The sequence below is a fragment of the Oncorhynchus kisutch genome, linkage group LG27 (assembly GCF_002021735.2).
Source record: "Oncorhynchus kisutch isolate 150728-3 linkage group LG27, Okis_V2, whole genome shotgun sequence".
Classification (NCBI taxonomy): Eukaryota; Metazoa; Chordata; class Actinopteri; order Salmoniformes; family Salmonidae; genus Oncorhynchus; species Oncorhynchus kisutch.
This window is the reverse complement of record NC_034200.2, coordinates 8498883-8519932: the sequence shown is the minus strand read 5'-3', so window position 1 is coordinate 8519932 and position 21050 is coordinate 8498883. Positions and strand designations below refer to the sequence as shown.

Genomic DNA, 21050 nt, shown 5'->3' with positions numbered 1-21050 from the left:
ACTTAAAGCATCCCGGTATAAAGCTTCATAACTTGTTATAAGCATCTATGAACCTACATAATGTATTATAACAAGGGTTATAATATGTTATGTCTCTATGGATAAATAACAATACCTGTTGGCCTCTCCCCCTGCAGCAATACTTCCATGCCGGCGGTGTGGGCCTGAAGAAGACGTTCCTGGAGAAGAGTCCTGACCTGAAGTCTCTGCACTACGCCCTGTCCCTCTACACACAACACACTGACAAGCTCATCAGGAAGTTTGTCCTCTCCCAAAACACTCAGGGTACGTCTGTCTGTCTGTCTGGATGGCTGGCTGGCTCTCTCTGGCTCTTCACTTCTCTCTCTCTCTCTGCCTGCCTCTGTGAATGGTAACTCTGGTCGTGAGATTTGGTACAACGATACATGTGAGCTGGGATATCCTACTGAACTTTCTCCTCTCTCCCTGCTAGTCCATGGAGGGAAGGGGGTCAGGTATACCCTGAATGAAGACACATTACCAGAGAAGGGTAAGTGCCTTCTCACCTCTCCACACTCCCCCTCTCCATACACATTCAATGTAAACAGCACGTTTCAGGAGAATTACAGTCTGGTGCAAACCAGCTGCAGGCTTTAACCCTGGCTCTAAACCTACTGTAGCTATGGGCCAGCCAGCCAAGCACTGCTGCACCCTTACACTAACCGGATTGAACCGATATCTGTCCAGCCCTTGTAGGCCACACAGACACGTACTTGTGCACGTGACGATAAAACTTGGATGAAAGATTGTAATCAGGGAATGGATAATGGAGGAGAGGATTCGTGGTAGAACGATCCCAACGTCTAGACATAGCCAGACACACGCACACCGACACACCGATGCATTGTGTAGACAGATTTATCAGCCTGCCTTTGCTTTATTGTGCATTAAACTTGCTTGCTACCAACTGAAACACTTTGGGGTTTACAGAGTGTTCTGGTCAACAGAAGTGATCTCAACGCTGTGTGTCTTATGTCACGGTTAACACTTGACCTCTGGTAGGGTCGGGAGTGGAGGAGCCAATCGGAGAGGTGGTCATGCATGTGGAGATCTTCACCCACCCCAACACTGGAGAACACAAGATCACTGTGAGAGGTGAGAGATGGAGTGAGGGGGAAGGAGAAAGAGATGGAGGGGGTTATGGGGAAAGGGAGGGCATAAGGGAGGGGTAATAATGGGCTTTACATACATAATTGCACTAGACTTGAGCTTCTCTGAAATGCACTGCAAAAACCCACAACCCTTTCTCTCTCCCAGTGGTGGCTGCCAATGACATTAAGTGGCAGACCCAGGGAATCTTCCGTCCCTTCGTGGAGGTCTACATCATCGGTCCCCACCTCAGTGACAAGAAGAGGAAACACGCCACCAAGTCGAAGAACAACAGCTGGTCGCCCAAGTTTAACGAGACCTTTCAGTAGTGAGTATATCAGGCCTATTTCTGGTTAGGGTGTGTGTGCTCGCGTGTCAATGTCAATATGTGTGCACTATCCAACCCACCTCTTCTCCGTCTCCTCTCCAGTTCCCTGGGAAGTGAGTTGGGTCCTGAGGGTTATGAGCTGCAGCTGTGTGTGAAGGACTACTGCTTCGCCAGGGAGGACCGTACAGTGGGTATGGCCCTGATGCAGTTGAAGGACATGGCCTCTAGGGGCAGCGTGACGTGCTGGCTCCCCCTGGGGAAGAGGGTCCACATGGACGAGACGGGCCTGACAGTACTGAGGATCCTATCCCAACGCAACAACGATGAGGTGGCCAAAGAGTTCGTCAAGCTGAAGTCAGACCAGCGCCCTGCTGAAGAGGGACAGGGGAGCTGAGAGAACAGGTCGAGAGATACTGATGCAGACACACACAGTCACGGAACATACACAGGGGTGCACAAAAACGTGCACTCTATATACACACAAACAATACAGGCAAACACATACGTGAACCCACACAACATATGCATATGTTATACAAAACATGGTCATAAACACACTAATGATCTCTATCACAATGATTTAGCACGTGTCCAAACACTGTCCAACGGTTCCTTCGGCCATAGATAGATTTTGTACACCTATCAATCAGTTTATCAATTTCTGCTGCTCTCTTTCACTCTTGCATATTACATCCAATTTTTCTATACATTTAATGCAGAAATGTGAGATTGTGAAAAAAATATCACCTGAGGAGTTATGGATGACTTTGCACTTTGACCTCTGCATGTTCAGGAGAGCAGCCCTAACCCTAACCCCAACTCTTACTCCTCTGTCTGTCAATATAACAGTCTGTTGTTCTCTCTGTTTTTTTTATGTTGTGCTGTCTTCCTGCTGTGTGATGTGTTTTGGGTAGAAGATGCCATAAGGCACAGATCTAGGATCAGCGTACAATCCCCTTGTCCTCACTTTGCCTGTTAGGGAGGTGGAAATTTAACTCTGATCTTACAGCGCCTTATGAAAGTATTCAGACCCCTAGACTTTTTCCACATTTTGTTACGTTACAGCCTTGTTCTAAAATGGATTAAATGGATTTTTTACTCATCAATCCACACACAATACCCCATAATGACAATGCAAAAAAAAAGAATTGGGTTGTTTTTTCTCATTCATAAAAAATATCACATTTAAGTAAGTATTCAGACACTTTACTCAGTACTTTTGTTGAAGCACCTTTGGCAGCGATTACAGCCTTGAGTCTTCCTGTGTATGACGCTACAAGCTTGGCACACCTGTATTTGGGGAGTGTATTTGGGAATCTTCTCAAGCTCTGTCAGGCTGGATGGGGAGCGTTGCTGCACAGCTATTTTCAGGTCTTTCCAGAGATGTTCGATCGGGTTCAAGTCCGGGCTCTGGCTGGGCCGCTCGGCCCAGAAACTTGTCCCGAAGCCACTCCTGCGTTGTCTTGGCTGTGTGCTTTCAAATCCAATTTGATTTGGCACATGCCAAATCGAATACAACAGGTGTAGACCTTACAGTGAAATGCTTACTTACAAGCCCTTAACCAACAATGCAGTTTTAAGAAAGATATGTGATAAAAAATTAAATTTAAATAACAAAAATATTAAAGAGCAGCAGTAAAATACAGCAGACAGGCTATATACAGGGGGTACTGGTATAGAGTCAATGTGCTGGGCCACGGGTTAGTTGCGGTAATATGTACATGTAGGTAGAGTAAAGGTTACTATGCATAGATAATAAACAGAGAGTAGCAGCAGCATAAGGGAGGGGGTGAGGGGGAGGGACAATGCAAATAGTCTGGGTAGCCATTTGATTAGTTGTTCAGGAGTCTTATGGCTTGGGGGTAGAAGCTTTAAGAAGCCTTTTGGACCTAGACTTGGCGCTCCGGTACCACTTGCCATGCGGTAGCAGAGAGAACAGTCTATGACTAGGTTGGCTGGTCTTTGACAATTATTAGGGCCTTCCTCTGACACCGCCTGGTATAGAGGTCCTAGATGGCAGGAAGCTTGGTCACAGTGATGTAGAAATGCAAGAGCTATTCATTCTCTGCAAAACTTGAAAAATTGGTCTGAAGTTATAATTACGTGGTATTTGTTTGGTTTGTCAACTCCTTTGAGAGTGTTTTCTCTGAGCACATCCAACCCCTGAATACGCACTAATCTCTATAGTGCCTTGCGGTCGGAGACGGAGCAGTTGCCATACCAGGCAGTGATGCAACCAGTCAGCTTAAACAGCTAAACCACGCTCTCGATGGTTTAGCTGTGGAACTTTTTGAGGATCTGAGGACCCATGCCAAATCTTTTCAGTCCCCTGAGGAGGAATGGGCTTTGTCGTGCCCTCTTGAAGACTGTCTTGTTGTGTTTTGACCATAGGGTCATTGTCCTGTTGGAAGGTGAACCTTTGACCTAGTCTGAGGTCCTGAGCGCTCTGGAGCAGGTTTTCATCAAGTATCTCTCTGTACTTGCTCCGCTCATCTTTGCCTCGATCCTGACACGTTTCCCAGTCCCTACCGCTGAAAAACATCCCGACAGCATGATGCTGCTACCACCATGCTTCACCGTAGGGATGGTGCCAGGTTTCCTCCAGACGTGACGCTTGGCATTCAGGCCAAAGAGTTCAATCTTGGTTTCATTAGAACAGAGAATCTTGTTCATGTACCTTGTCATGTACCGTTTACTGAGGAGTGTCTTCTGTCTGTCCTCTCTACCATAAAGGCCTGATTGGTAGAGTGCTGCAGATATGGTGGTCCTTCTGAAAGGTTCTCCCATCTCCACAGAGTTCTGTCAGAGTGACCATTGGGTTCTTGGTCACCTCCCTGACCAAGGCCGTTCTCCCCCGATTGCTCAGTTTGGCCGCGCGGCCAGCTCTAGGAAGAGTCTTGATGGTTCCAAACTTCTTCCATTTAAAAATGATGTCCTTAAATGCTGCGGAAATGTTTTTGGTTCCCTTCCCCAGATCTATGCCTCAACACAATCCTGTCTCTGTGTTCTACGGACAATTCCTTCGACCTCATGGCTTGGTTTTTTCTCTGACATGCACTGTCAACTGTGGGACCTTAGGGACAGGTGTGTGCCTTTCCATATCATGTCCAGTCAATTTAATTGACCATAGGTGGACTCCATTCAAGTTGTAGAAACATCTGAAGGATGATCAATGGAAACGGGATGCACCTGAGCTGAATTTTGAGTCTCATAGCAAAAGGTCTGAACACTTATGTAAATAAGGTATTTCTGTTTTTTATTTGAATTTGCTAACATTATGGGGTATTGTATGTAGATTGCTGAGGATTTAAAAAATATATCTATTTCAGAATAAGGCTGTAACGTAACACAATGTGAAAAAGTCTAGAGGTCTTAATGCTTTCCGAAGGCATTGAACAAAAATATAATCGCAACATCCAACAATTTAAAATATTTTACTGAGTTAGAGTTCATATAAGGAAATCCGTCAATTGACATAAATTTATTAGACCCTAATCTATGGATTTCACACTGAGATTAGTTACCTTTTTTTTAAAGGGGGCGTGGATCAGAAAACGTAGGGCCGTGGATCAGAAAACTAGTAAATATCTGGTGTGACCACCATTTGCCTCATGCAGTGTGACACATCCTTCAGTCTGTTGATCGTGGCCTGTGGAATGTTATCCCACTCCTCTTCAATAGCTGTGCAAAGTTGCTGGATATTGGGGTAACTGGAACATGCTTTCGTACACGTCGATCCAGAGCATCCCAAACATGCAATGTGTGACATGTCTGAGTATGCCTGCCATGGAAAAACAGGGTGATTTTCGGGGTCTCGTCACGGTATCTCTGTGCATTTATATTGCCATCGATAAAATGCAATTGTGTTTGTTGTCCACTCTATTCTCAACGTTGACATTGTGTGACAGAACTGCACATTTTAGTCACCTTTAATTGTCCTCAGCACAAGGTGCACCTGTGTAATGATCAAGCCATTTAATTGGCTTCTTGATATGCCACACCTGTCAGGTGTATGGATTATCTTTGTAAAGGAAGAAATGCTCAGTAAGAGGAATGTGAGAGAAATTATATTTTTGCGCATATGTAAAAATGTCAGTGATATTTTATTTCAGCTCATGAAACATGGGACCAACACTTCATGTTGCATTTATATTTATGTTCAGTGTATATCAAACTGGATGCAACTTCCCCCTACTTGATGTGATCTACTTCCTGCATGTTGAACACAATTCTCAGAACACTGTGATTAATTTGATATTACCACAGCAGCTGTACAGACCCCCTCTCCCCCCAATACTGAGACTTGACACCTTATACCTGTGTGCACAGTGCATATAACCACTATCCAAACTACTATACAGTGTGAAACACAGAGCGAGATAAGAATGTTCCGATGTCTGATATGACTGTATTTTTTAGGATTGTAATCTAATCAAGTTTTATTGGTCGCATACACATGTTTAGCAGATGTTATTGCAGGTGTAGTGAAATTCTTGTAAGACATGCCAGACTTTCACATCCGTAGAGGGTGGCCTACCTGAGGTTTGGATCAGTTGTTGGATGTTAGTCGGCTTGTTTGGAACACACCATATGGCCATAATGTACAGACACTGACATGGTGCAATAGACCCAAGCATGTACGTTTTGAAGATGGTCTGCTCTTTTTACATACTCACCTACTCTAGCAATGGCGTTCGTTTCACAACACTATAAAGGAGTATGGTTGCGTCAACTTCTCACAAAAACACTATGTTCCCCTGAAAGTGCACAAATACTGCAAAGGGCTACATGACCATCAGACACAGAAAGGACACTGCCTAGTCAGTCCATATGTCTGCATTTGTGAAAATGTAAGAAATGTTTTCTAGGCTATGGGCCAGACAATTACCAACCCATAGGCCACCCATAGCAATGGCGTGGTCTCTCTGACTGCCTTCATGATAATCTGATTCTGTGTTTTAAGACAATATCTACAGTAGTTGTCTTTCTGGTCAATTTGTCCCTGCATTTTCCTGTCAAAAGTTTTCAGCGCATTTTGGAGTGTGTTTGTGCGTCTGTCCTATCCTACCTGACTTCTGGGCTAAGAGTTCATCTGTTTTAATGTGGTTGCAAGCAATATAATCCCAACATAATCACTGGAAACTTGTGGCACGCCCAGGAGATCCAACTGCAATACCCAGATTCTAGCAGCGGGATGCCAAATCCCAACTTTTCATTGGATCACTGAATGGGGAATTCCCTGTTGTAATGGACTCATCTCAATCCCCTCATAGGAAGTGTGTGTTTCTTGTAAGACTGGGAATACTTTAGGAATGCGGGAGAGCAGTCCGGCTTACATTAAGACCTATCTGCTGTTCAGTCAGCTCCTGGTCAGACTTTTCCACTGGATGACTTTGCGGGGATTGCGGTGAATGGGCCAGCTCAAACGGACCAGCTAATGTTTTTCAAAGACCAATGTTGGCTAGCAGGAGTGTCAACCCCCAAGCCATTGTAGATGACAATGTAGTAGTTCAATAATACGACGGTGGTAATAATCAACACAACCCCTCTATATATATCAACCACTCACTTACCATGTCACAGCTGATCTTACTATACAGAAAACACCCCATGTTACACAGACGTGTCTGTCCATTTTTGAACAGTTCTACATTTACAATGCAAAATGATGGGTGTTAGCACAAAGCGCTTCTATTGTGATGTTTCTGCTTATTGTAAATTAAAATCAACTCGAGCTTCTTCTACTATTTCCACTGCTAGAGGGCAACATGGCCTGTGTTATGTTGCACTGTGGAGGGAGAGTTAATCCATTAATGTTCTGTTTTCATCTTTTGATTTTGACCCGTTGAACCAAATGCAAGGCTTCTGAATGTCATTTCACATCACAGGATTATGAGAGCCGAGTGTGCCACTGATAGTGAGAATGTATCACTTAATTACAATAACCTATTGTCTTCTACTACACACACTGACATATGCTCAAGCACAAAAGGGCACATGTGAGATGAACACGCATGCATGCATGCCAACATCTCCATGGAGACCAAGCAACGCCGACCCCCGTGAATAAAAACAAAACACCAGTGCATGAAAGGAAAATTAACTTCATCATGCCAGCACACATCTCTTTGATGTTACCAGACATCTTGTTTTTCTTATCTGAATACCTAATTAATGATAATGAATTGTGAAAAAAAATTCAAAAGGCTTGTAAAGACAAAATTTTACCAATATGAATGTAGCCTGTACACAGAATTCACATGAGAATTTTTTTTTGAGGATGTTTCTCATTTCTTTCTCATTATGATTGATTGTTCTTCGTCAAGGATTAAGGTGGGTTGGAATGCAGCTTGGTTGTGAACTGCTTCCTATTAAAAAGGCATTTGTCACAAACTGCCTATTCTTTATTCTGTTATACTCAATGACCACATGTAAAAAAAGACACTGTCCATCCTAAACCTATCTACAAGCTGCCAACTGAACTGCAATGCCTCCCCTCTGAATGGGAGAGTTTTGTTAGGCCGCTGTATGCACACCCATCGTTCATAGCATCTAGCCAATAAGTATCTACTGCCACCATGTGGTGGAATAAGAACAATAAGGGACCTACTGCAAGGGATAGTTCACACATATTTAAAAAAAGTTACTTTTTACTTTGCTCTGGAAGCAGTCTATGGACATCCATGCTTCAGTTTTGTTAACCAAGCCAGTCAACCGATAAATGTATCATTTTCAAACCACACCAAATTAGCATTCGTATCCTTGAAGGAGCGGTGTAGCTCACTAATCTCAGTTAACCCAAAACTAAAATCTTGCGTAATTTGTTCAGATATGTTTACATAGGCTGTCCATAAGACTCGTGGCTCACTGATTTGGTTGGAAGTTTGGAATGCAAGGTAACCACACAGCCATGCAGTATTCCAACCATAAAAAGTGGAGTGAAAAAAACAATCACAATAGGGTTATTGTTTTACAGTAAAAAAAATGAAACCAAAAACAAGATTTTATTAAAGAAGCATAAAAAATAAAACTCTTGATACATTTCTCAACCGTCAAGACAGCTCAAATTATATGCATATATTGTTCCGGCTCACGGTTAAAAGGTCCATAAACTTTAAAATAAAATATATTTCAATTTTAAAATTTCTTCAATAATTTTTTCTAATTTTGTTATAAATTGCCTACATGTTGTACACAGGAAATAAAATAAAAAAATATGGAAAATAAAATATTTTGAAGTAATAAAAAGGGTCACATTATTGTCTGGGATATTTAGGTAAGCAAATAAATTGTAAAAATAAAGTGTAAAAAGTTATTTTCCTCTGAAAAATTATTTGCTAATGCCTGATGGCTTGAAGACATGCACATGGTTAACCTACAAATAATGTTACATGTTTTTAAAAACTACAACTTCCTTACTTAAGTCTGGTAACTTTTTGAAAATGACATCCCATTGATTGTATTCAGGGTATATACACAAGTCAGGCCTGAAACCTTGTTTGCTAACATAACATTTTGGTTCTGCGTTAAAGGATTAAAGCAAAATAGGAAGGCGAAGTTCCAGGGGGAGCGGCTTTCCCGGATGGGCGTGGCTCCCCCTGGGTCCAACTTTGTCACAAAAAGGTCAGAGATCACTCCTTAAGGACCCTCTATAAACCCTGTATTCAAACCTTAAATGGGGTGGGGGTCAGGGGTTAAATTCAGCAAAAAATAATCTGCAGTCAATATGAGAATATTCTGTACCCTTTAACTGTTCATGCTACTGTACATGACCTGGTGAAACAACCAGACCAGAACCACCTGGCAAATTCAACTCTGGACATTTTAGTGACTGAGAAGTCATGGGCAGTTCTGGAAAAGGGCCTTTAAGATTGACCCTTTTTAACACACAAAAAAAGTGAGACACAACAGTCATAGTTTATCTGTTCCTTTAAAAGACGTGGTCACATCCTTCCCTGCACCCAACTTGAGTCTGCAGGAGCAGAGAAAAACTGTACTAAAAACATTTAAAGTTAGACCCAGCAAGGACGGGTTGCCAGTTTACACAGATCCCTCACACGTTGTGGGGAGAGAGAGAGCGGGGTCAGGGTTGCCAGTTATACAGTTAACTCCTAAAAAAAGAGGGGGAGAGGTGCTGTGGTAGAAAACGGTATCTATGTCAGTAGTGAGTTGCACCAAAGCACCATTATAGTCTTCAGTGAAATATGACTCAGTCAGCCAGCTACTAGCTCCACATCTGTGGACATGAAGGGCCATTCAAGTAGGGAGCATTGCGGTGTAGTTAAATGTGGAGGGTCGATTATTAGATTACAGACTACGACGTTAAGCCGCTGTCCCCTTCACTTGACGAGCTTATTTAGTCAGGCATCTCACAGACATAGAAGTTGTTTGTTAAAAAGTAGCCCGGCTTGACCCTCAAGCACAGAGACTATACTTGAGATCTGTAGCAATGTGAATTGCCTGTTCATTCTCTTTAAAAAAAACATATAAATTCTGTTTCATTGTCACACCAGATAGGTGCAATGAAATGCTTTGTTTTACAGGGTCAGCTATAGTAGTATGTTGTCCATGGAGCACATGAGGGTTAAGTGCCGTGCACAGAGATTTTTTTCACCTTGTTGGCTCGGGTATTCGAACCAGCAACCTTGCGGTTACTGGCCCAACGCTCTCACTGCTAGGCTACCTGCTGCCCTGCATCCGTTCCTTCTCCCTCCCTGAAGGTAGTCACTCATCTGAAGTGACATTATTGAGAAAAAAATCCAGTAGAGAACCTGCTTTCACCTGTCCACACATGGTAGATCAGTGGATAGTACCTGAAGGTGTGAGGGTAGAAAGGGATGCTGCATTTGAAAAGTATTGGAACAGAGCCTTCTGTTAATTCGTTCACAGGCGATGGACATGACTGAGAAGGGCTGGTGCTGACAGGGTTGACCAGTGAGAAAAGAACAAGCAACACATTCTGCAGCTGTTGGGGTTTGAACACAGAGTGTCTGGAAGCCCTGGATGAACTAGCTACTAGCTGCCATATTGGATAAGTTGATTATTCTCGCTGTTGTCACTGATAACAAGGTTAACATCTGAAAATGTAGTGTGTATATGCGTGTGTGCGCAAGGAAGCCCTTTTTCTTCTCCCATTCATTGTTTTGATTTTGTTTGCCATGGCTTGTCTGACTCTAGGAGTAGATGCGCATGTACGTTCAGAGGGCTGCATATATAACAACCATGTACCGTCACACCAAAACCAACCATGTCATACTTAAAAACACAGTAAGAGAGGCAGTTGATTTGAAAATACAAACACAAAAATAGAAACACAAAATAGATCTCCTAGGGGGACAATGTCACTTGGGAGGGGTGATCCAGGTTGGACTAGGAGATTAAAGAGCTTTGCTGGGGGAGTTGAGGCAGGGGCGCGGAAGACCAAAAATCCCTCAAATCGAGGAACCCGAGGAGGAGGGGGTCTAATAACATTACAATGTGTCGCTCAGGGCACAGACAGCTCATTCGGATGCCCCTAATACTGGGGGTGGGCCACCTCCCCTTAACCAAGACCCCTATTGGACAAGACATTCCTGTGTGTGTGTGTGTGACATCAAGACCCATCTTATCCTACTCGACGTCAATGCAGTTCAGAGAGTAGGGAGTCAGGGGCAACATGGGCCACATACTTTACAGTCAAAAGCCAAAGACCTGTTAAAAAAAAAATACATTAGCTCTCCAAAGCAAACTGTAACAGAGGATCTGAGTGGACTGGGTTATGGATGGCTTGGTGTCTACACTGAGCTCCACAGGGGGAAGAGAGAGTGGAAGAATGGTCCCAAAAACTGGAACTATTGAAGGACAGCGATTGGGTGGAGAGGGAGAGAGAGGGGTTGAGAGAAAGAAGGACCAAGGGGGACTGAGTAACTGACCTCTGGCATTAGTTCTGATATTCCTTAAATAAACTTAACACCATTGTATTATTCCTATACTAGTCATTAAAACCACAACATTGGATATCAGTTTTTGAACAGTATAAATACCTTAAGTGTTTCAGTCTTCATAAGATCTAGGAGGGCCTTCTGGCTTGTTTTTGTCTGATAGGTGTCTCTGTGGCTGTTTTAAAGTCAGTTCCAGGCTCATAAAGCATTTCCTTTATGTCACTATACTAGCTAGCAAGAGAGACCTAGTCAGTTGTATTGAAATGTGTCTTCCACATTTAAACCCAACCCCTCTGAATCAGAGAGAGGAGAGATGGCGAGAGAGAGCTGAAAATAAAGAACAGGAGAGAACTCAGAAGACCAAAAAAACAGCGTTTTGCATCCTGTCAAAGAACATTGAAAAGGAAACTGAGTAGAAAAGTGCAGGCCTAGGCAGCTCCGTCGAAAAATATCTGCTATTAAGTACAAAAGTGTCAAAGGAAAAGGCTTGTGAGAGAAGCAGGCAGAGATATCTGAAGAAGAAAAAGAAACGAGAGGATGAAACTATACAGACAGCCTGGCAACCTAGAGGCTGAGCTAATTCAGGCCTGAAGGCTGGTCCAGGTCAGAACAAAATCCAGAAGAAAGATAAGACACTGGTTTCCTTCCACACAAGTCCACCGTGAAACCTCTTGATCCCACCATACTGTTTCTGCAGTCCGCAGAACCAATCAAAATCAGTCAGTCTGGAAATATTTTCATTATTATTATTATAGTTATCATTAAATCAACATCCTTATAGTGTCATTTCTAATATTGTAATCATTGTGGTCCATCATATGTGCGGAGAAGGTCATTGATGTCCGTCCGTCCCGCCACAGTTGATGGTCCACTGCAGTTCTCTCGGATAGTAAGACCGTAAAGTTCCGTTTTTTTTAAAAGATGACACCCCTACCCCTCTCGCCCCCTCCTCAGTCCCCATACCATCCCTTGTCTTCGGGTGGGTGAGGGGGGGGGGACTATTAGGAAAAGATACGGATGCACTGTGTGGCAGTGGTATGGCAGACAGGGCACTCGGGCTCAGCGGACTGGCAGATCTGTCCGGCGCAGTCCATGCAGAACAGATTGTGGCCGCATGGCACCAGAGCCGCTGTCACCTCGCTCTCAAAGCACACAAAGCAGTCCCTGCTCACACCCCCTGGCCCCATGCAAACCAGACCTCCAGAACCAGCGCCTGCCGCGGCCTTCAACCGGCCCAGCATGCCAGAGCCCAGGCCACTGCCCCCGCCCTCTGAATCGGTGGGAGAGCCTCCGGGCAGGGAGGAGGCTGAGCAGGAGGAGTAACCGGTGGATGACCCTCCGGAGCTGGAGCTAGATGCTCCAGAGAAGGACCCTGCACCGGCACCGCCCGACTGCAGCCAGGAGAGGGTGCTGAGTGGGTCGCTTTGGGCACGACGGGCCAGTGGATGATCCAGGGGTCCCACCACTGCATCAGAGGGCAGGGTGGGGGACAGGCGGGGGGTGATGGCACCGCCACTCAGGCCGCTGCTGTTTCTGCGGAGAGGCTGCTTCTGAGAGGTACCTGGGATCTTCCCTCCTCCTCCGTTGACGAAAGGGGCCCAGATGTTGGAGGCGCTGAACTCAAAGCCCAGCTCCTCAGAGGGGAGGCCTGGGGTGGAGTCACCCCCGAAGGTGAACCCCCCTCCTCCGCCGGCATTGCTGGAGCTAGTGCTGAATGGGCTGGTGGGACTACCTCCCTCGGTGGCCCTCCTGGGGGCGCTGTAGCTCTCAGAGCCCATCCCTCCGTTGTGTTGGTGGTAGGAGGCCGAGGAGGACAGCTTCCTCCCAGACGATTGGTGCATGGCCATGGGGAGCGGGGGTGGTGGAGGAGGCGGCGGGGGTGGAGGGGCAGGGTGGGCGTTGTTGGCCCGAGCCCAGAGAGCAGCGCCCAGCCCCCCAGCCAGCGAGCCCAGGCCCTCTAGGCTGACATCAGTCCCGTTAGTGTGGAAGTCGTTGTCTCCCTGGAGGTCCACAAAGGCCCCGGTCCGCAGGGTGATGTGCGTCTCAATCTCCTCCCGGGCTCGGTCCACATTCTCAGGCATGCCAGTCACCTCAAACACGGGGTCCTTCTCCCTGCTAGGCGTCACGATGTAGGTGTGCGTCTGCTGCTGGATGCGCTTGATGGTCGCCCCCTTGGGCCCCACCACTAACCCCACCACACGATACGGTACGCGCACCTGCACCAAGGAAGGAAATACTTAACAGTGAGAGTTTTCCAGACCACCTGACCTGGCCATGAAAAACTGTCAAGGAGGAATTACATAACTATAAAAACTGGTGATGAACCACGCCATTTACTGGCAGAGCAGTAAAGCAATTGGCAAGAACTGGCATTTAAATGGAATTGAACGGTCGTGCAGTAAGTGTATGAAAGTAGACGTTAGACATTATCATGACCTCTACTTTATCTATTCAAAGAAGGGACATTTTAGCCAACAGATATTTGTATATCTCCACAGGTGCTTGTGATGCTGACTACTGGCCAAGGCTCCCTTGTCGTAAAATAAAGATGACCATCTCAACGGAACTGGTTGAAAAAATGATAAAACAAAAAACATTTTAAGCTGCTGTATCTCCTACTGTGATTGTCATACCTGTATAGTGGTCTGTCCAGGCAGGTGGGGGGGTCCAGGGAGCACTCCCCCTGTCCCGGGTGCTCCTGTGCCCGTGGCCCCAGCCTTGCAGCGGGATGCCCGGATCATGGAGAAGTGCTCGGCCGCAGAGACGATCTCCCGCTTGGCCATCTCCACGTCCTCCCTGCGCCCTGTAACTATGAACACAGGCTCCTCGCCTCTCACCGGGGTCTTTATGTAGGTGTTGGTCTTCGCACGCAGTGCCTTGATCTTACAGCCTGGGACAGAGAAGGGTGGACGATTGCATATCTACTTTTTTTTGCCCGTTTTGTTTGGGGGAGTTTTTATTGGTCACATACACGTTTAGCAGATGTTATTGCAGGTGTAATGAAATGTGTGTTTCTATCTCCAACAGTAATATCAAACAACAGACCAATTTAAACTAAAGGAATGGAATTAAGAATATATAAATATCTGGACGAGCAATGTCGGAGCGGCATACACTAAAAGAGCGGCATAGACTACAGTAGAACAGAATACAGTATATACACCAGATGAGTAATGAAAAATATGTCAACATTATTAAAGTGACCAGTGATTTCAAGTCTATATAGGGCAGCGGCCTCTAAGGTATTCATTATTCTCATAATGGGAATTTAAGTGGAAAGTATTGGTTGTGCATAAACTATGTGAAAATGAATTACATAATTTAAACAGTATATACAGTGACTAACTTTAAGCGGCATGCAACTTTCATATTTGAATTTATGTATATACCCATTGAATCCTGATGAATAGAACTTATAAATGCCCCATGAGCTTAGTTAAACTGTCACACTCAAGGAGAACCCAAAATATAAGCTTATTTTACTCTAATGTTTAAACAAATTACATGAAACAAACATAGTTAAAACTCAAATGTTGATATCATAGATGGCCTGTCCTTGCATCTATAGCCCTTGTCTATGAATTGGAGAGTGGATACATTTCTCCAACCCCTCCTGAAGTTGTTACCAAAACAGGGACAGAACAGCTTTGTTATTGTTACAAACCCTGCTTGCTGCTTTAATTTAGTGAAAGACGAGGAATTTGTTGGGGAGACAAAACAATATACAAAACTGGCAAAAAATTCTGGCCACACTGCATTCACTGGTTAACAAACAGATTAAAATATATTTTCAGAATATAAAGCCTATAGCTTGTTAGCCAAGTAGTATTAATGACGCTAACTCAAGAACCGCTGCACTGTTCCTTTAAATATGGACGGTTTACTCTCACCCACCAATGGGGTGCTGAGTGTGTGATGTCATTCTGGGAGGCAGAAAGCATGGCATTTTCAAACAAAGAGAACAATGCAATAACGTTGCCACAACTGCGCCAAGCATAGACACTGTGTGTATGCAAAATAGTAGTGAATATTGAGCTAAGTGTGCGGAGATAAAAAAAAATATATGGGTGGTTTTTGAAACCAGTCGAGAGCGGTCGACGGGGCTGGATGCGGGGCGAAAACACCGCCCAGTCCGGTGTTCTGTGCATCGGACCTCCCAAAAGACTCGCATTGGGGTTGAGCAAAACTATATACAAATGACAAAAAATCGACTTTTAACGTTGACCTCAATGTAAACGTCAGGCATTTTGTTTAAATTTGTGACTTGAGGCCTACATATAGCTAAATCAATATTATTCGACAGGTTTCTTTTGTTTGGTGCCTGCCGGCTGCTAGACATGTCCAGACTCCCGACAATCTGCTGCTTTGTCTGACCCACCCCTCCCCCTACTCGTATCCCATACACACAACATCTTTAGTTGTCTCAACACTTGTCAGGACATGCAGATTAGGCTAGTGAGTCATTCTTGATCTACATGTATTATGAAGCGCATAAACAACATCCACTGTACACATCAAGGCCAAGTCTCAATAACACCAACCGGCGCTGATAAATTTATGAGATATCTCACCATCCAAACAAAGGAAGGCAGTCCTATGCATTCATGTGGTTATGAGAGAGGTAGTTGGTAATGGCTAGACTCTGAACATCTATAACTAGAATACCTTATGAATTAGCTAGCTACGGCCTAACCACATTGATAAACAAAAGTGGAAAACATACAGAATTCTTACCCTGTCTTCCCACTATTTCAGCAACGTGTTCTGAGCTGGGCACAGGTACGCATTCGGTCATGTTGACACTCCTCTTGCGATTGCAGAGAACTGAGCTTTGTTCACCGAGCATGGGGTGAGAGTGCGGGCCAGTCATGTGGTACCCGCCCGATCCATAGTACTCTGGAGACGGGGAGCAGGATGTCGGGGAGTCCCGGGAACCCCCTTGGTGCTCCAGCATCTGCAGGTCGACATAACCGCCGTTGGAATTCCCCGAGCACGGTCCCTGGTTCCCGTCGAGCGTGTCAACGAGCCCCCCACCACCACAGTCCACCTTCTCCAGGGCCATAAATGACAGCTGGTCCAGGGCGAAGCGGAGCGCATCCTGATGGTCCTCGTCCCGGGACTCCTGGTCAGTCTCTCGCGGCAGGCTGACCCCGTTGTGCTGGCTGCTCACTACCATGTCGTGGTCCATAATCTCGGGGTGGAATAAGGGGCTAGGCATAGTCCAAGAGGATGAACATCAGATCTTGGGGCGTCTGTGTGCAAAGCGCTCTTTTCTAGGAAATTGACACAACAAAGGGAGTTTCAGCACAAAACGTGTTGCGCCAAGATACGTTTTAGAAAACACACAAATTAAAGGCACTAAAAGTTATTAAACATATCTGATGTCATAGTTCGCTAGTTTCATAAATAGGTTAGTGTGTTGCTCCACTTGGGCGACGTCTCCTTCAACCCTTCTCCTATCCTGCTTTGTCTGTTTGTTGTTGCATTCTGTCTCTCTGTGTGGCGAAAATAAAGCTTGGTTCTTGTTGAAATATGCATCATACAATATTCGCTAACACTGACCAACACTAGAGCATTTTATTTGGTCTATTCTGACCGTCTCATCCCGAAATGGGAGCATCACATTTGGAAAACCGGTAATCTGCTAGCAAACTAGCTCCACACAGTTGAGTCTGTCACGTTGTCCTCCCCTTTGTTTGGGAGTACCACAGCTAGCTGGCTAGATGGATAGCCGAGCAAAAATACTTCAGTTCAAATAATACGTCTAATCCAAATACGTGTATTTTATATTTGAATAAAATATCAAAGTTACTTTACCTTTTGGCTACCTCCCAATTGTATGGAGTTACTCTCGTTTGATTCTTGAAGGAATGATGAGTGGCTACCAATGCTCTAATGCTAGCTAGTAGCTAGCTCGCTAAATTGGGGGCGTTGGAGAAAATGTTTAAAACGAAAGAGAAGGGACACGCTGTTGAAACAATTCTATTCCAGACGAATGTCGAGGTCATTTAGCGGCCCGTCGATCTTTGCATCGATTTGTAGTCTATCATTTTACTCCCATGCAGATACCTCCCTACAATTGTATCTGGATATTTATCCCGGCTGTTCCCTGGTCCGCCGCCTTTGTCTCGCCAGGCGCACGCCGCTCTGCCTGTCTCTCACATAGAACTGACGTCAGTCGCGACACAACAATGGGTTCAAAGGCCACGCAACACAGAAGCGCTTCACCGCAAGCGTGCTAGCCTCACAGTCACGATCAATATTATTGTTACTGTGGTAAATTGTTATAATCGGAAATTGATCAATCAAATTAGTCATTTGATGGTTCCAATGTCAAATATTTTGAAAAGTGGTGGGAAATTGGCAGTTTTGGATGCTATGGTGGTGTGGTATCACACGGTTGGTTGGATTATTGGGAGAATGGGGACATTCTAAATGACCTATCAAAACCTAGAACTCAAAAAAATATATAAAAAAATATCACCAACTATGCTTAAAGGTCTAGAACGGAACAATGTCCCTGTTACTTATTGTGTGGGTGCCTGTCATCCCCCTTGGCATTGACCAAATGGGACAGTAACTGAATAATAGATGCCAGACATGTAATCTGGAATAAGAAATTATTATCCATTATTGATTGCTATCCATTTCTGATTCTCACATTGACCTAGAGCAGGGATGGGCAACTTTGATAGGGGTAGAGCCACGAAAAATCTTAGCTCACCATGAGGGACCACAACCTACACACTTCCATGCCCACACATGCAGTCAGAGCCGGCCCTAGCCGTTTGGGGGCCTGTCATGCCAAATAATGTCCCCCAGCCAAAAAGTGTCCCCCCCTTCGTCTCAATGGGTTTTCAATATACTATTAGCGTCCATGGTAATGTCAGCGGTGTGATGACCTAATGATTAGAATTTTGGAGATCATTACAATTACATTCTTTTCATCCCTGCTATTCAAACAAGGCTGATTTCCACTACAATTTCACTGTTTAAACAAGTTTCATTTAGCTAATAAAATGAAAACCTTACTTCAAACCATTTTTGGGTACCTTGTTAACATTAAAACATGAATAGCACAAAAAAAACTGTAATCTGCATGACACATTGTTACTTACCCTACAGATCAAAGTCAACTAATTTCCCCTCCATTCATATGCAAGTCCGTTTGATTCATACAGTGGCTTGTCTGGCTGTCATGTTTTTATTTTAATCTGCCCTTCCCTTATCTACACTGAAATCATATAATTTCAGTAATCCTCTATTATGATTAACTTTTTTCTATCTCACATAGCTCATTAGTACACCCTTGTGGTTGAATATATATAATTATCTATTTTTTTTTAAATATTTTTTTCCACCTTTATTTAACCAGGTAGGCTAGTTGAGAACAAGTTCTCATTTGCAACTGCGACCTGGCCAAGATAAAGCATAGCAATTCGACACATACAACAACACAGAGTTACACATGGAATAAACAAAACATACAGTCAATAATACAGTAGAACAAAAGAAAACAAAAAGTCTATATACAGTGAGTGCAAATGAGGTAAGTTAAGGCAATAAATAGGCCATGGTGGCGAAGTAATTACAATATAGCAATTAAACACTGGAATGGTAGATCGGCAGAAGATGAAGTGTGCAGGTAGACATACTGAGGTGCAAAGGAGACAAATAAATAAATAAATACCAGAATGGGGATGAGGTAGGTAGATAGATGGGCTGTTTACAGATGGGCTATGTACAGGTGCAGTGATCTGTAAGCTGCTCTGACAGCAGGTGCTTAAAGCTAGTGAGGGAGATGTGAGTCTCCGGCTTCAGAGATTTTGCAATTTGTTCCAGTCATGGGCAGCAGAGAACGACCAAAGGAGGAATTGGCTTTGGGGGTGACCAGTGAGATATGCCTACTGGAGGGTGTGCTACGAGTGGGTGCTGCTATGGTGACCAGTGAGCTGAGATAAGGCGGGGCTTTACCTAGCAGAGACTTGTAGATAACCTGTAACCAGTGGGTTTGGCGATGAGTATGAAGCGATGGCCAACCAACGAGAGCGTACAGGTCACAATGGTGGGTAGTGTATGGGGCTTTGGTGACAAAACGGATGGCACTGTGATAGACTGCATCCAGTTTGTTGAGTAGAGTGTTAGAGGCTATTTTATAGATGACATCACCGAAGTCGAGGATCGGTAGGATGGTCAGTTTTACAAGGGTATGTTTGGCAGCATGAGTGAAGGATGCTTTGTTGTGATATAGGAAGCCGATTCTAGATTTTGAAGCTCGTCTGGAGGTTAGTTAACGCAGTGTCCAAGGAGGGGCCAGAAGTATACAGAATGGTGTTGTCTGCGTAGAGGTGGATCAGAGAATGTTGCAAGAGCAACATCAGTGATGTATACAGAAAAGAGAGTCGGCCCGAGAATTGAACCCTGTGGCACACCCATAGAGACTGTCAGAGCTCCGGACAACAGGCCCTCCGATTTGACACACTGAACTCTATCAGAGAAATAGTTGGTAAACCAGGTGAGGCAATCATTTGAGAAACCAAGACTGTCGAGTCTGCCAATAAGAATGTTGTGATTGACAGAGTCGAAAGCCTTGGCCAGGTCGATGAATGCGGCTGCACAGTAATGTCTCTTATCGATGGCAGTTATGATGTCGTTTAGAACCTTGAGCGTGGCTGAGGTGCACCCATGACCAGCTCTGAAACCAGATTGCATAGCGGAGAAGGCATGGTGGGATTTGAAATGGTCAGTAATCTGTTTGTTAACTTGGCTTTCGAAGACCTTAGAAAGACAGGGTAGGATAGATATAGGTCTGTAGCAGTTTGGGTCTAGTGTCACCCCCACCATTCCAGATGACAGCTTTCCAATCTTTGGGAATCTCAGACGATATGAAAGAGAGGTTGAACAGGCTAGTAATAGGGGTTGCAACAATTTCAGCAGATAATTTTAAAAAGAGAGGGTCCAGATTGTCTTGCCCGGCTGATTTGTAGGGGTCCAGATTTTGCAGCTCTTTCAGAACATCACTTGTAGGTCCTAGGATACAACAATGAATAATGTGGAGTTAATATATACCATCAAAGGATACCTTACAATTTAGAATAATTAACACCTTGTGAAACAGCTGTGAAAACCAACCTGGCAATATTTAAGATTTTAATATATAAATGTTGATATTGTTTTGATAGAGCTGTGTCATTCATTTATTTTCACAGATTTTTTTGTACACTCACATGGCAATCATAGACTTAATTACTGAATTCTGGTGTGTAATATGGAGGTGGTTGCTGTGTGGGTGGGAGGTTCTGTTTGTCATTTGTTCTCAACGGGCAGCCAATCTCAGAAGGAGGACTAGAAGAGGGAGATTGCAAAGTCCAGGCACTGCTGCCCTTTTTCTTCTGAGTGTTTGCAGTGCTAGGGTTTTTCATTAATCTCTGTATCTCACATATTTAAGTGCCCACTATGATAGAGCAAGAACACTTTTTTAGCAGATAATGTCCAACATGACAATAACAGTAGCTGTAGATGATGTAATGAAAAGTTGGAGGGTGGTTGGTAATGAGGTGGATCTACGTCTGGGTGTTGGGCAGAACCCCTAGGTCCTGGAGAACAGGAGCAGAGTTAAATGGAACAGGGTAGGAGACAGACGTAAAAAAGCAAACACACAGGTTACACTTTACTGTGAGAAAATGTGATGGATT

General features: G+C 44.4%; 2 protein-coding genes across 2 annotated transcripts in view; one reads left to right on the top strand and one right to left on the bottom strand.

The window, feature by feature from the left end:
* LOC109871484 (protein unc-13 homolog A-like) overlaps positions 1-2684 on the top strand; it is a 138124-nt gene extending 135440 nt beyond the window's left edge. Inside the window, exons 38-42 of the mRNA XM_031806721.1 lie at positions 138-285; positions 452-508; positions 1021-1113; positions 1276-1435; positions 1538-2684. Coding sequence (XP_031662581.1) covers positions 138-285; positions 452-508; positions 1021-1113; positions 1276-1435; positions 1538-1829 — 750 coding nt within the window. The 3' untranslated portion in view covers positions 1830-2684. The remainder of the gene's footprint in view (positions 1-137; positions 286-451; positions 509-1020; positions 1114-1275; positions 1436-1537) is intronic.
* A 5719-nt stretch (positions 2685-8403) lies between these two features.
* LOC109871947 (RNA-binding protein MEX3B) lies at positions 8404-17554 on the bottom strand. The gene is made up of 4 exons (XM_020462989.2): positions 17173-17554; positions 16090-16628; positions 13989-14245; positions 8404-13571 (listed from the first exon to the last, which is right to left on the bottom strand). Exons 2-4 carry the CDS (start codon positions 16571-16573, stop codon positions 12357-12359), a joined length of 1956 nt encoding a protein of 651 aa, XP_020318578.1. The 5' UTR covers positions 16574-16628; positions 17173-17554; the 3' UTR covers positions 8404-12356.
* Between the last annotated feature and the right edge of the window lie 3496 nt (positions 17555-21050).